A 12,313-nucleotide genomic window follows, 5' to 3' on the forward strand; every position below is an offset into this window, starting at 1 on the left:
ACTGCCTAAGCCCGACATTTGACCTTTCCTGACACAGGGCATAGCTGGGAAATATCAACAGCCATAACAAATATTACTGCATGTACCTGGCAAATCACTCATGAAACACTCTTATGACTCTGTGCAGAACCTTGTAAGATGGTTTTGCTTTCTGGAAATAACAGATGTACTGGCAGTACACTAAAATTTTGGTCTACCCCAGCCCCACAGACTTGTGTGTGAACTGACATGCAGGGAATGTGACATTGCAATTGCTCCAGCCTCTTAGTCAACTTAGTTAATTTTCCTATGAAAACAAGAGAAAAAAAAAGAAGGTCAGTTTCTAGGCTGGGCACCTACAAATTACTTCAGGAGGGAAGTTTTTCTTTTTCCAAAGGTGCCCACATCGTTGTCTCCCTTTCAGGATGGTCTCACATAATAAGTATGTAGAAGACCGGGATAGGTCTAAGTATATACATTTTCATCTGTATCTGCTTTTGCTAAGAAAAATATTTCCACATTTTATTTTAAATAACATCATTTTCTAATGTAAAAGATGATGCAGACTAGTGCAATCAGGAGAAATCCTGAGTAAAGAAAGTAATCTTTAAGGTTACAGTATGGGCTTTCTTGATGTGTATGCATTGTGCCTAAAGTTTCTTCTGTCCTTTCTAGGAGCCTGATTTTCTGCAGAGTAAGTAATCTAAATATGCCGCAGTGTGAAGATAAGATTGTGTGTTCAGTGTACAGGCATACGTTGCCATTTTTCCTTACCAACACCTCCCACTATTGCTCGGCATGTAGAGGTATTTAATTTGCTGAATTCAACCCGTCATCTGTAACAAATATGTCCTAATCCAATTATATGCATCACAGTTCACTAAGAAGCAGGTAGGAGCCACCAAGCCTTCTTCTCTTTGATCATCCCTGATTTGCACAGTGGCCAGGGGCAAAACCCATGGAGTCTGTGAGAATATATGTGGAGACAACCTGCAAGGCACAACACCTGAGAGCTACATATTTGATATAAATGACAATTGTTTAAAAGGCACTTCAGCTTCTATTTTACAAAGTTCATTATTGTAGCAAATGTTTTAACATCAGTTTTTTCCCTCTATTTTTCTATTTCCATTTATACTGCTGTGCTTTTTCTGATTCCATGGTGCTATTATTGTTGAATACATGGCTGCAACTGTGACTCAATAATTGTAACTATCTAGTTTCCCTCTTTGCCATTAATCTAGGTATTGACTTCTTTTCTTAAGAGTCATATATTGCCATGAGATCAGCGGAGAAAAAACTCATGGAAAAGAGGGGCAGAAAATACAGTTTGTATCCTAAGGAAAATTCAGGCATTTGAGAGCTTGTACAATTACAAACTGGATCAAAATATTACATTTTGAAAAATTTACTATTGACCAAAGATTCTAAAATATTTTGTTTTAGATATCTGGGTACTGTGCACTAAGACACTCTCTTTACACAATTAAAATGTTTAATTTTAATGCTATTTAAACCTCAATATTATATAAATATAAAACTTTCAAGCACTTCTGTTTATCCAGTTACGTATAAGCCGAAATATGTACAGCTTGAAGATTTCAGGTAATGGTACAGCTTGAAGCTTTCAGGTAATTTCCCTTTAAAACATTTCAATACCACAAAACATTGTTTCATCCACATTTTTGGTGAAGAAGCAAGCTCTTTTAGAGAGTTTATAAGACTTACATGTAGATATTCCTTTAGGATTTCCTTTGGGAAACCTGCAATCAGCTATTGTACAATGACTATTTTTTTTATCTAGCTATGTGGGTATTTCACGATCATCACTGGATTAATGCATTTTTGGTTTGCAAACAGAATTTTTCAAAGGGGCAAGGGGATGCTGTGCAGACAGACTGCAGCTGCAGATTTGTTGGAGCTATCAGACAATATTGAATGTCTCCTGTCCAAACGCTGAGAGCTACGAGGCTCTATCGACTTCACTGCGGAAACGGATCACAATGAATGAGATTTAAGAAAGGATTAAAAAAACGAGGACAACATTTCCTTATCAAAAAAGCAGCTCACAAAACTTGAGCCTTCCATTCAGGTTTAAAATAAAACTGTTTTCCTGACTAAGCCATTAGACAACACATGGACTAAAACAGATGTTAAAATATATTAGTGTTTAAACTGTTGCTAGTTCACTTGGCCAGGAGGAAGACATCATATATAATTGGTTTTAATATTCATATGTTTATGACAAAGACTGCATGGCTTGGATGACAAACACAGCATGAAACTTTCCCTTTTTTTTCTCTTTCCCCCTTATGGAAATTGCTGTTTTGATGGCAATCAGTAAGGAAATAATAGAGGCATTTTTTTTTTTTTTGGCAGCAGGTTTTTAAAAACACGACCTTAAGAGTCCTTTAATGTTTTTGGGCTAATAATGATTCAGTGAATTAATTTAGTTGTCTTGTGAAAATTAAGTGTTTCAAAATTATACACCTATATGAACCACCTCACTCAAAAATATGGCCAGGCCACCAGCTGCAAGGTGGCAGCCACAGGGACAAATGGTGTAACTTTGTAGCTTGACTAATCCTGGACAGGACACTAAGGAAAAGCATTTCTTTTGCAGTCGTTTCCATGGTATCTTTAACACCCAGATAGAGCAAGTAGGACACTGGTTGTTAAAAGTCTCATCCAAATAAATCCTACAAAGTAAATTGCATGGAACCCAATTTATCTACCTTGAATGAAGTTTGCTGGGATTTGAACCTGTGGTTTCAAGAAAAAAACCCAGACAGTTCAAACTTGATGTGCAAATCATTCAGCCATTCTATCAGCTTTAAGATGTATACAGTAAATTTGAGACCATACACATACATGTACTAAATCAACACATAGATAGATGTACCTACATTTGCTTGAGATTCATCATGCCCATTGATTTCTGCTAATTCCTTGGCGCTTTTTAACTGCAAAGAGTGAAAAAAAAAAACCAAAACAGAACAAAACAAGCACATTACTTCAGTATTTCACACAGTTATCTTTGATTTATTTGAAGGAGTGTTTTATAAAGCTTCCAATGAGAAAAACAGATGGAGCATATAATTCTAATGAGTTTTTGCTCAAACCATTTTGAAACCAACATACTTAAGGCTTGATAGGTTGGCAAAAAAAGAAAAATAATAGGACTGGGTCATTATTTTTTAAATAATAAGATTAGAAAGTAGTTTCAAGGCATAAAAGGTACACGGATTTCTCTCTCAAGAATAATAAACAATTTAATTTCCCATTGTTGTTGTTATTAATTTAAACTTTACAATATTTGCAAGTTGCCACTAGCTAAATTGTGTTTTGCCAATGATTACTTTTGAATGATATATTTTGAGGTAAGATGCCAAAGTGCTGCTATACATTGTCTTCCTGACAACATACCTAAATAACTGACATGGCTCCTGGGTATGATGGAAAAGCAGGGGAAGGGAAGAACAGCTCTTTTATTTAACCAGTGGCAGGAAGAACAGAGGGGACACTGCAAATATATGACCTGAACAAAAACTTTTTTTTCCCTCCTGAATTAGCTTTTAGGGGAAAATCCAGGATTACATTGGGAATTGTAAAGATCACTCTCAGGAGATTTAAGGAAAGTCCTAGCTCACATCTTGAGCCATAGTGAAATATGCTGTCATTCATCCTGTGATTGAGCAAACAGAGCAAAGAGGAGACAACTCTCCTGAGCCTATAAGACATGGAGGCTTGTACACTTAAATGAAACTCATAGAATAATTTGCTCTTTAGATTAAGCTCTGAAAAGACACACTTTTATTATAATTTAATTCACAATAGATGTAATGTGGAGGAGGGGGATGGAGGGAGAGGAGAGGGATGGGGAACAATAAACACAACTTTCCTCTGAATTACTTTTTTTTTTTTGCCAAAGAAACTGGGTTTGGTGTAACTGTTGATTCTACAGCTCTGATTGGCAACAGTTCTAAAATCCTGATGAAATGGAACACTAATATGTATTGATTAGTGTCTGACTCAGAAGTGTTGGTGGACTACAATCCTAGGGGTTTGGTTACCTCCATCATATTTTTGCTACATAGCAACAACAGCTGAACTGAGTGTGATTCAGCTCCCAGCTGTTCAGTTTCCAACCTGACACTTCAGGTAAGAAGGCCATGCTCTGTTTGTACCTTATTATGCAGGGCTGTGAACTGCACCAATTCAGGAACTGCTGCTCAAGCCACTAAACCAGTCCTCATGAACAGGGAAGAGGGCAACACTTCCTGATAAAGTAGTACAAAAGATATCTGGGGACTGCAAAATCATCAGATCTCCTGGTTCAATTCACTGAAGCTCATCTTTCAAAAGCCTCAAGAAGTCTGCAATTTATACTGACAGCAGGGTGGTGCATTTCCAATGAGTGCTGCATGTTTTCCCTACTCTGAAAAAATAACCATCCTGTGAAACCACTCCACTGTGAGGATAGCTGGTAGGAATGAGCTGAGATGGCTACTTCCAGACAAGCACCAGAATTAAGTATTTATGCATTGCAGTGTGACCAGAAGAGCTGTTTCCTGATTCTGCCAGTTCTTCATTATAGAAATTCACCCATCATGAGCAGTCCTGTTGGGTTGAGCTGAGTTACTCATCTGAATATGAGGTCAGGAGAGCGTGCTCAGTTTTGTAAAACTCTTCTGTGTGCTAATGGAAGTGTCCTGAGTGCTCAAGGAATGCAGTTCAGTGCTTACGCTTTGCCTTTCCCTTTCTAGGTTTATAAAATGCCATCACCCCTTGGTGACTGTGGCTCCCTGGCAAACTGCTCTTCTGGGGACATGCCACATCCCCATCAGCCACACGTGGGTTTGATGGGAGACTGGGCTCAGCCTGCAGCCCACTTTGCTCTGGCAGGCTTTCGCCCTGCCAAGGTTTCCCTCCATTATCACCCTGGCACTACTTCATCAGTTGATGTGATGCAGATAGGATGCTTGAGCCTCTCCATCTCTTTTATTGCACACTTTTATATGCTCTGAAAAACACGCCAGAGCTTAGGCAAGAAGACGCTTGCATTCCTGCCAAGACTAGGACCTCTGCAGTGTAGATAATGGTGGAAAACTTAAGAGTAGAATGTGTGCAGCTGCATTCCCATAGGTTAAAGGGGTGAAGTCCCTTTTCGTACAATATATTTTTTTTCTAAATTATTATTTAAATTATATTCTTCTCTCACGTTAAATAGAGAAATGCTGGAATAGGAAGCTTAAAAAATGTACAATATTGGAAAAATAGGACTTGCCTTGTCCCCTACTCTGACTCCAGGGTAAATCAGGGGCAAGTGTGATGTTAGCAATGGACAGTGTGCTGAGGCAACACACAGAGCCAGTGCCAGCAACAACCAGGGGCTTGCCTGGAAGGAGAAGGGATGAGGAATCAGAAGTATCTGAAAAATCTAATGCTGTGGTGGGGTAGGCCTGACTGAAATCAGCGGGCGTGAATCCCTCAGACAACCAGAGCTGATGAGCACGTGCCAGACATGATTCAGAAGCCTTTTGACTGCTGCAATGCAATACGGTGCACCAGCAAGAAGGACTTCTCCCAGCAAGACATCCCAACCTGGATGTGGCTGGGAGCATGGAGCAGGAATGCTTGGATGGAGCTGCAACCCCCATGTAAACATGCCCTGAGTGAGGCAGGGCAGGGTCCCTGTGCCAACTTGGAATGAAATGCCAATTTTTAGCACACATATCACAAAACCAAGCCATAAAGTCAAGGCAGGAGTCCTGTGCTATTTATTTTTTAAAGAAAAGCTCTATTTACTTGGTTTGGATGCATGATTTTCAATACCCATTGTGGATAAAACACACAGATAAGCTTGGTGCTTGTAAAGGAAAGCTGTGAGTCTTGGCAAGTGGGGGTCATTACTGCTAAGGCTTCTGCTGTTCTGGAAAGTTTTGGAACTCGTTCAGGGTTCTTGGAGGAGCACACTGGCTGCCTAGTGCTCTTCAGGAATTCTGGCTACTTACAGTCTTGGCCTCAGGCGTGTTTCAGAGCTAATTCTCAAGAGAAATGCAGATCTAGCTTGCCTTTCTTCCAGCTACTGTTTCGCCTGTCTGCCTAGCATGAGTGCACATTTGATTCGCAATTAGCAACAGTCTGCAGAGATTCAGCAGTCTGCCCTGGTGGTCCCTACTGGGCCTCACATTTCAAGATCTTCCTATATGTTTTTGCAGCATATAATTGGTATAAAGATATAAAATAACTTTGTGCAATTTCTGTTTGTCTTTTTTTTTTTTTTTTTTTTTTAAGCTCTTTATAATGCTATACCTTAAAAGCCATGTGAAAATGGAAATGAGATGCAATTAACTCAAGAGACCTGGTGGAATCTGTGTTTATAAAGGTTCTGTCATTACCAAATCTATTCTTCCTCATGGCATTTTCTGTATTACAGTCTTGCCTCAGCTTTCATTTAGGTTATCTCTGTGACCATAACAGCAAAGAACATAAATGCTTCCAGAATCTAAATTACTAGTTTGTAGAATATATTTGTCATTAGATATGCTCAATGATAAATGTTAAATGTGGAACAATGTCCTAACTTTCATAATGAACAAAAAAAAAAAATCAGAAATAAACATAATTTACTTTTTCTAATATGTACATTAATTCTATCATCTGTCTGCAGATATATTCAGACCTACATGATGAAAAATCTTGAACATTAGAATCATCAGCATTTTGAATTACCACCTAAGCAATTCAGATCCCCCAGACCTTAAACTGCAAACACTTAACCAAGCCATCAAATATTTTAGCTGAAAGTTTATACAGAAAGGGTTAAAATAAGGTCTCAAAGCAGAGACTGTGCCTGTGCAGCACAGGTGGGGATTTTAAATTTCAATTTCAGTGTGTCCAAGCCACATGGTCTATACAGAAAACACATATTTGTGCACACTGTGCTTGCACATATAGCACTGTTTCTTCTCTAGATTTACAGATTTAGGGCCAGACATGCTTTTTGCTGTGTAGCTATCCATCTTACCATCCTTATAAAACAATACTGTCAAATGTACTTCTCTGTGTCATAGTGCACCTTAGTATCAAAGAAGGTGGGATAATCAGATTTACAGAGATTTGATTCTCATTGCTTAAATAAGTGCATTGATAACTACTTTTTAAATGCCATTATTATAATGCTACTGTAAGTTTTTTATATACTCATACTTGTGTGAATTACACAGGAGATGCCAAAATGTTTTTTTCAATACTATTCTTAAACGGAAGAACTGTTTTGGCTTAGCTATATTTAACTTTCCCAACATTTTTTTAAATTCAGAGCAAAAACACTTACCACTGGTTTCTATATAGAATACTTCAGAGGAAATACTACTCAATACATGAAATCCAATAATGGATAGTATAAAATAAGGGTCCATTTTCACTCTATTATCTGAAACTCTGTTAACCAAATCAGAGCAGACAGCCAGGACACGTAAGGTTAGGTCTTGCTCACAACATATTCTGTGGTCAGACTCCTACAGGTTTTGGAGGTGAAGCCATGAGACTTTCAGAGCTAATGGTTTTGCCTTCCTTCCCCGTAGCATGCCTAAGCCAGCAATTTTCTCCTGCCAAAATCACTCACCTGTTCCTGCAGGACTTTAAGCATTGCTTGTGTATGCGTTTGCTCTTCCTTTGCTTGCTCCAGCTCAGATTTTTTGTTATTTAATTCTTCCTGTATGCTCAGCAATTGCTGCACAAACAAAAGAAGTTTCTGGTTAGCCTCGTCTGGATCCAAAGCAGTTTAAAATCCCCAGTTTGACAAATCCTCATTTCAAACAATGTTTTGCAGTCTGCTCCTACGTTTATTATTGTTGCATAATCTGCTGTGTCTAAATGGACCAGAGGTAAATTGTTTTCATCTGCATCTCCTTCTGTGGCAGTGCACCACGAGTAATGCATCTGCTAATGTGCATTAAGGTATTTGTTACATTAAAGCAGAAACTCCTGGTACAGCGTGTCACCCACAGAGTGACTGTCACATTCGTCTGAACCAAAATCTTATTTGTAGAAGAATATGTGGTGGTTTTAATAAGACTGGGGTAAACACTATGGCACATAAATAATTTAAAAGCACAGCCCTTTAATATAATTAGTCATTGGCCCACAGCCATTTTCATTCTATGCAAAGCAATATTCTGGAAAGCTTTCAGACTGACTTGCCAAGAAGACAAAAGCTTTCCCTTTTTTATTTTTTTTTTTGTCTTGTGCTGCAATATTTTATTAGATCAGGAAGACTGATGCCCTACAATCAATATATCAGCCAGGAAGACTACTGATCTACTGTCAAAACAAAAAGCTATGACCAAAATCTATTTTTATTAAGAGAATTCTGGGATGAAGGAGCATATTTGAAAGCCCACGTCCCCTGGTCTTGGCTAGCTTTAGATTCTGCATAGATTTATTGTGACTGTCAAGAGCAGGTCAGTAGATTTAATTAATTCTGAAATACTTATATGTTTTTGCATTGATTTGAAGAATGTTAGACAATGATGAAGAGCAAGAGCAGACAAAGAGACTAAGAAAAGAGTTCATGTGTTTTCTCTCAGTGAATAAGAAAAGAAACTATGACTTTTTGGGGCAACATATTGCTTGTTAGCACACTCCATTTAAAGGAGTAATTGAACTACTAATTGCTCTACTAACATGCATTACTGATTTAACCATGTACCTACATCTAAAGCTTAGTTTATGGTTGTGCTTAGGGCTGGTGGCTGACTCAAACTGATGATGCAGGTGTTCAGCATCTTGGTAAGCTACAGACAGCAAACCTAGAAAAAGCCTTGGCCTTGTTCCACTGCACTGGAAGTCCCAGGCATCAAAGGACATGGTGTCAGCATTGTTTTCAAAGTGACTTGGAAACAGATGACATTTCAGGGACTGGTGGTGTTATTGGTAGTGTATTTCTGTTGTAAGTGAACATCAGTATGATGGATTAATTCAGCCACTGAAGTAAAAATACACGTGGGTATATGTCTGATTATATCTCACACACTCTACAGTCCAGCGGAGTTGGTTAGCTTTTTGATGGATCATGCCGCCTGGACTGCTCCCTGGGAGCCTTCAAGAGACATTCTGGTATGTGTTTTCACTCTACCACAGCACAAGATCATTTTGAATCTCAAGATTTTTCCATTAAATAAATAGATCTCTTCCACTGAGGCTCATACCCAAAGAACTGTTGTGTGGGAAATTCTGCTTTGGCATTTCTCGAACAGGGACGTGTTCACCTTGCCTGTTGGGTACTACTTCCCACATTTCCAAAAGACACACTGGCTTTGTGTACACTGCCATAGGTCACACGCTGATACCCATGCAGGTTCCCATGCAGAAGGGACCATCCAGTCATGCCATGGAAACTCATGTTGTAACATACATTTAAGGTTCACCTAGGATAGGTCTAGCTGATGTCTGCAATTTAGAGAGAATGGACTCTAGTCCTCAGAAGAGAAGCAGAGAACACAAGACACCAAAAAGATGCCATAAGCCCTCTCAGTGGTCACTAGCTGAAGCACCTGAGGCGTGATAAGCAGACCGTCACCTACCTAATAGCAGCCAGCGAGATGTCCTCTCCTTTGCAGCTGCAACCTGTTTGACCTCACACACCTGAACATATCATGAGAAAGGAGTCTTTGCCCCCATTTCAGAGTCTTCTCTGAGCAGTTATGTCTCCCCTGTGTGGCCAGACTCCACCTTCATCCTGGTTGAGAGGATTTTACTCCAGCTTCTGGGAAAAACCCTACAGGCCACTCTTTCGAACAACACAAATTCACATCTGGATGATCCCAAGTGAGTTTCATTTCATCTTGCCCCTGAATAATCTTTCACTAGTGAACAACTGTTGCAAAGAGGAAACCAAGACTGACCCTTGGGTTGACCTTGTTTACACAACTGAACTTAAACTTCCTTCTCTATCCCACCCACCCCCTCCCCATGGCTCTTCCATGGCCACATTTCACTTATTGAAGATCAGCTCACAAACTTCCACTGTTTTGTTTTCACATCTCCCACTGTGATCTCCCACTGTGATTTAGTCTAATTATATATCTCTTCTTTTGACCCTGACTTTTTCTGTTTTGCGTTTAAGGCAATTTTTCCAAAACTGTCGGAGCATGGGAGGAATTGGTGTGGAAGACACTGAGAGCACAAAAAGAGAGGGAGATGTGATGCTCTGCATCTTTGTACTTGGTTCTGGACCAGCGAGGAACAGGAATCCCAGGAAAATATCCAACACTCTCAGTTTCCCTGGGGTAATAGAGTGTGCACTCTTTTTGGAGTATGAACTACAAAGTGCTTGATATGAGATAAAACCTTCTAGCAGTCTTAGTGGTTAAACTGTCAACTATTGAAGGTTTACTGTGTGTGCATAGGCTTCAGAGACAGTAAATGTGTCCTATTTTCACTGGGGTGGAAAGCAGAGTAACTAATATATTCTATTCCCATTCATACATAAGGTTTTTCATTCACAGGACTGGGACCTTCTAATTCAACCTCCAGAGATGTCAAAATTATTTAAAATTTGGAGCCATCCCTTGGGGGTTTACCTTCCTTTTTCTCTCCCTCATATTTATCTCTAAAAGCTGCAGAATCTGCTCATTTTGCATGGGTCAGGTCTGCATATTTCTTTTTCCTGAGCGCTTGATGCTGCAACCAAAAAGTTGTAACAAGGAGTTATACCTGCCAAACAGCATATTTTTCTCCTTTAGTCTCATTTTGGAAAATAAAGAAATAAATGTGACTGAAAAAAATATCAGTCTAAGACAGATGAACAGCCTGAAAAAATTCAGCACAAACATGTGATGTTTGGCAAAGTTAGAAGCAAATAGGAAAAGGATCTCACACTGGCAGAAATGAGACAAGTTTCATAACAGGGACTGCTGTCACGCCTGCTTATAAACAGACAGGTTTCCCATAAAGATTATAATGAATGATGCCAATATGTAGGTATTAATTATTCAGAATTCCTTTTTCATACATAAATCCACTTATTAAAAATTGATCCTATAGATATTTCTTTTGCCCTTCAAATTTCTTGCAAATATATACCACAATCAATCAAAATAAAAAAATATCCTTGGTTTCAATAATTATGCTGTCTGATACTGTTCCACTATTTTGCCATCTCACACAGTCTTTCTGCCAGAGTTTCCCCATGTAGGAAACCGACCTACTACACTGATGATCACCACAGCTATACAAGTGTCTGTTCTTTTAATCTTTCCTCACATCTCTGGCCATTCCCTTTAAGCCCTGATGACACAGCATTCAGACAGAAGTTCCCCAGTTCTATCAGGCAAAGAACTGATTTCATGGCTATACAGCCAGGAAATATCTGGCTCATATTTCTGTTTTATTCCATGTCCCCAGTGTGCAATTCTTTGGGTCTGTGAGGGTGCCCTGCGTGTTATGGAAGTGTCTTTTCCCTCAACCAAAGCGCAAGTGTCAGGAAGCGGAAAAGCACATCACAGAGGTCATCACAGTTCTGATGATCCTGAAGAGAGACACCTGCAGAGCTCCACCAGCAGCAGCCTGGAAGCTCAGCTGGTCTACGTGTAACCAAAAGCGTTTGTCACCACGGCTGCCAGCTTGACCCTGGGAGATGGAGCTGTGTAGTAGGACCAGATCAGACTGGCAGACATCACTAATATCTTCTTACTGGTATTTCCAGAGAAGTGATGGGAAAGCCAGAAAGAATTAACCTCCTGGTTGCTTGTCCAGAGATCAATCAATGCATTTTAGATCCCCCCAAAAAAACGCAAGACACTGCTTCCAGTGGCAAACTGGTCTGTGTAGAAATGGTAGATATCCCTATTCCTTCTTTCATGAGGATGAAAATCCTCCCTGTACATAATAAGCGGGTAGCTAATTTCGTTATGTGGGGCGAAAGAGGGTGTGTGTTTTATTTTGATTTTTTTTCCCACATTCCCACTCCAATGCTGAATCCCTGCCAGAGACAGTTCAGTACCACCCATATTGCATAGATCTCAAAAGCACAGACAGAAAATTACCATCTTAAACCAATCTTCACAGCTTCTGAAACATTAAATATAGATGGCATTATTGAAGCCAGCTGAATTACTCAGGCTGTGTACAATGCAGTGCCAGTGTGGCCAAGAATGCTAACAACTGAGCAGCACACACTGCCTCGGAATATATGAGAAGTCCTAACGGGAAAGTAATAGCTTGCTGTTGTGTAGCACTGTGCAGCCATGAAATACTCCTTCTCTTTCCTCTCTTCCTCCTTGCCCACAGTTCTTCACTGCTCCCCAAAAGGCAGTGTGGATTTGAA

At 39.6% G+C, this 12,313-nt stretch overlaps 1 protein-coding gene across 1 annotated transcript in view; it reads right to left on the minus strand.

Moving 5' to 3' along the window:
* The window catches only part of ENOX1 (ecto-NOX disulfide-thiol exchanger 1), a 352,320-nt gene that overhangs the window by 19,877 nt on the left and 320,130 nt on the right, over nucleotides 1-12,313 (minus strand). The window contains exons 13-14 of the mRNA XM_041407302.1: nucleotides 7,610-7,717; nucleotides 2,886-2,942 (exon numbers count right to left, since the gene is read on the minus strand). Of these exons, the coding sequence (XP_041263236.1) occupies nucleotides 2,886-2,942; nucleotides 7,610-7,717 (165 nt within the window). The remainder of the gene's footprint in view (nucleotides 1-2,885; nucleotides 2,943-7,609; nucleotides 7,718-12,313) is intronic.

This window comes from Onychostruthus taczanowskii, unplaced genomic scaffold (genome assembly GCF_017590055.1).
Source record: "Onychostruthus taczanowskii isolate IOZ18803 unplaced genomic scaffold, ASM1759005v1 scaffold26, whole genome shotgun sequence".
In the NCBI taxonomy this organism is placed as follows: domain Eukaryota; kingdom Metazoa; phylum Chordata; class Aves; order Passeriformes; family Passeridae; genus Onychostruthus; species Onychostruthus taczanowskii.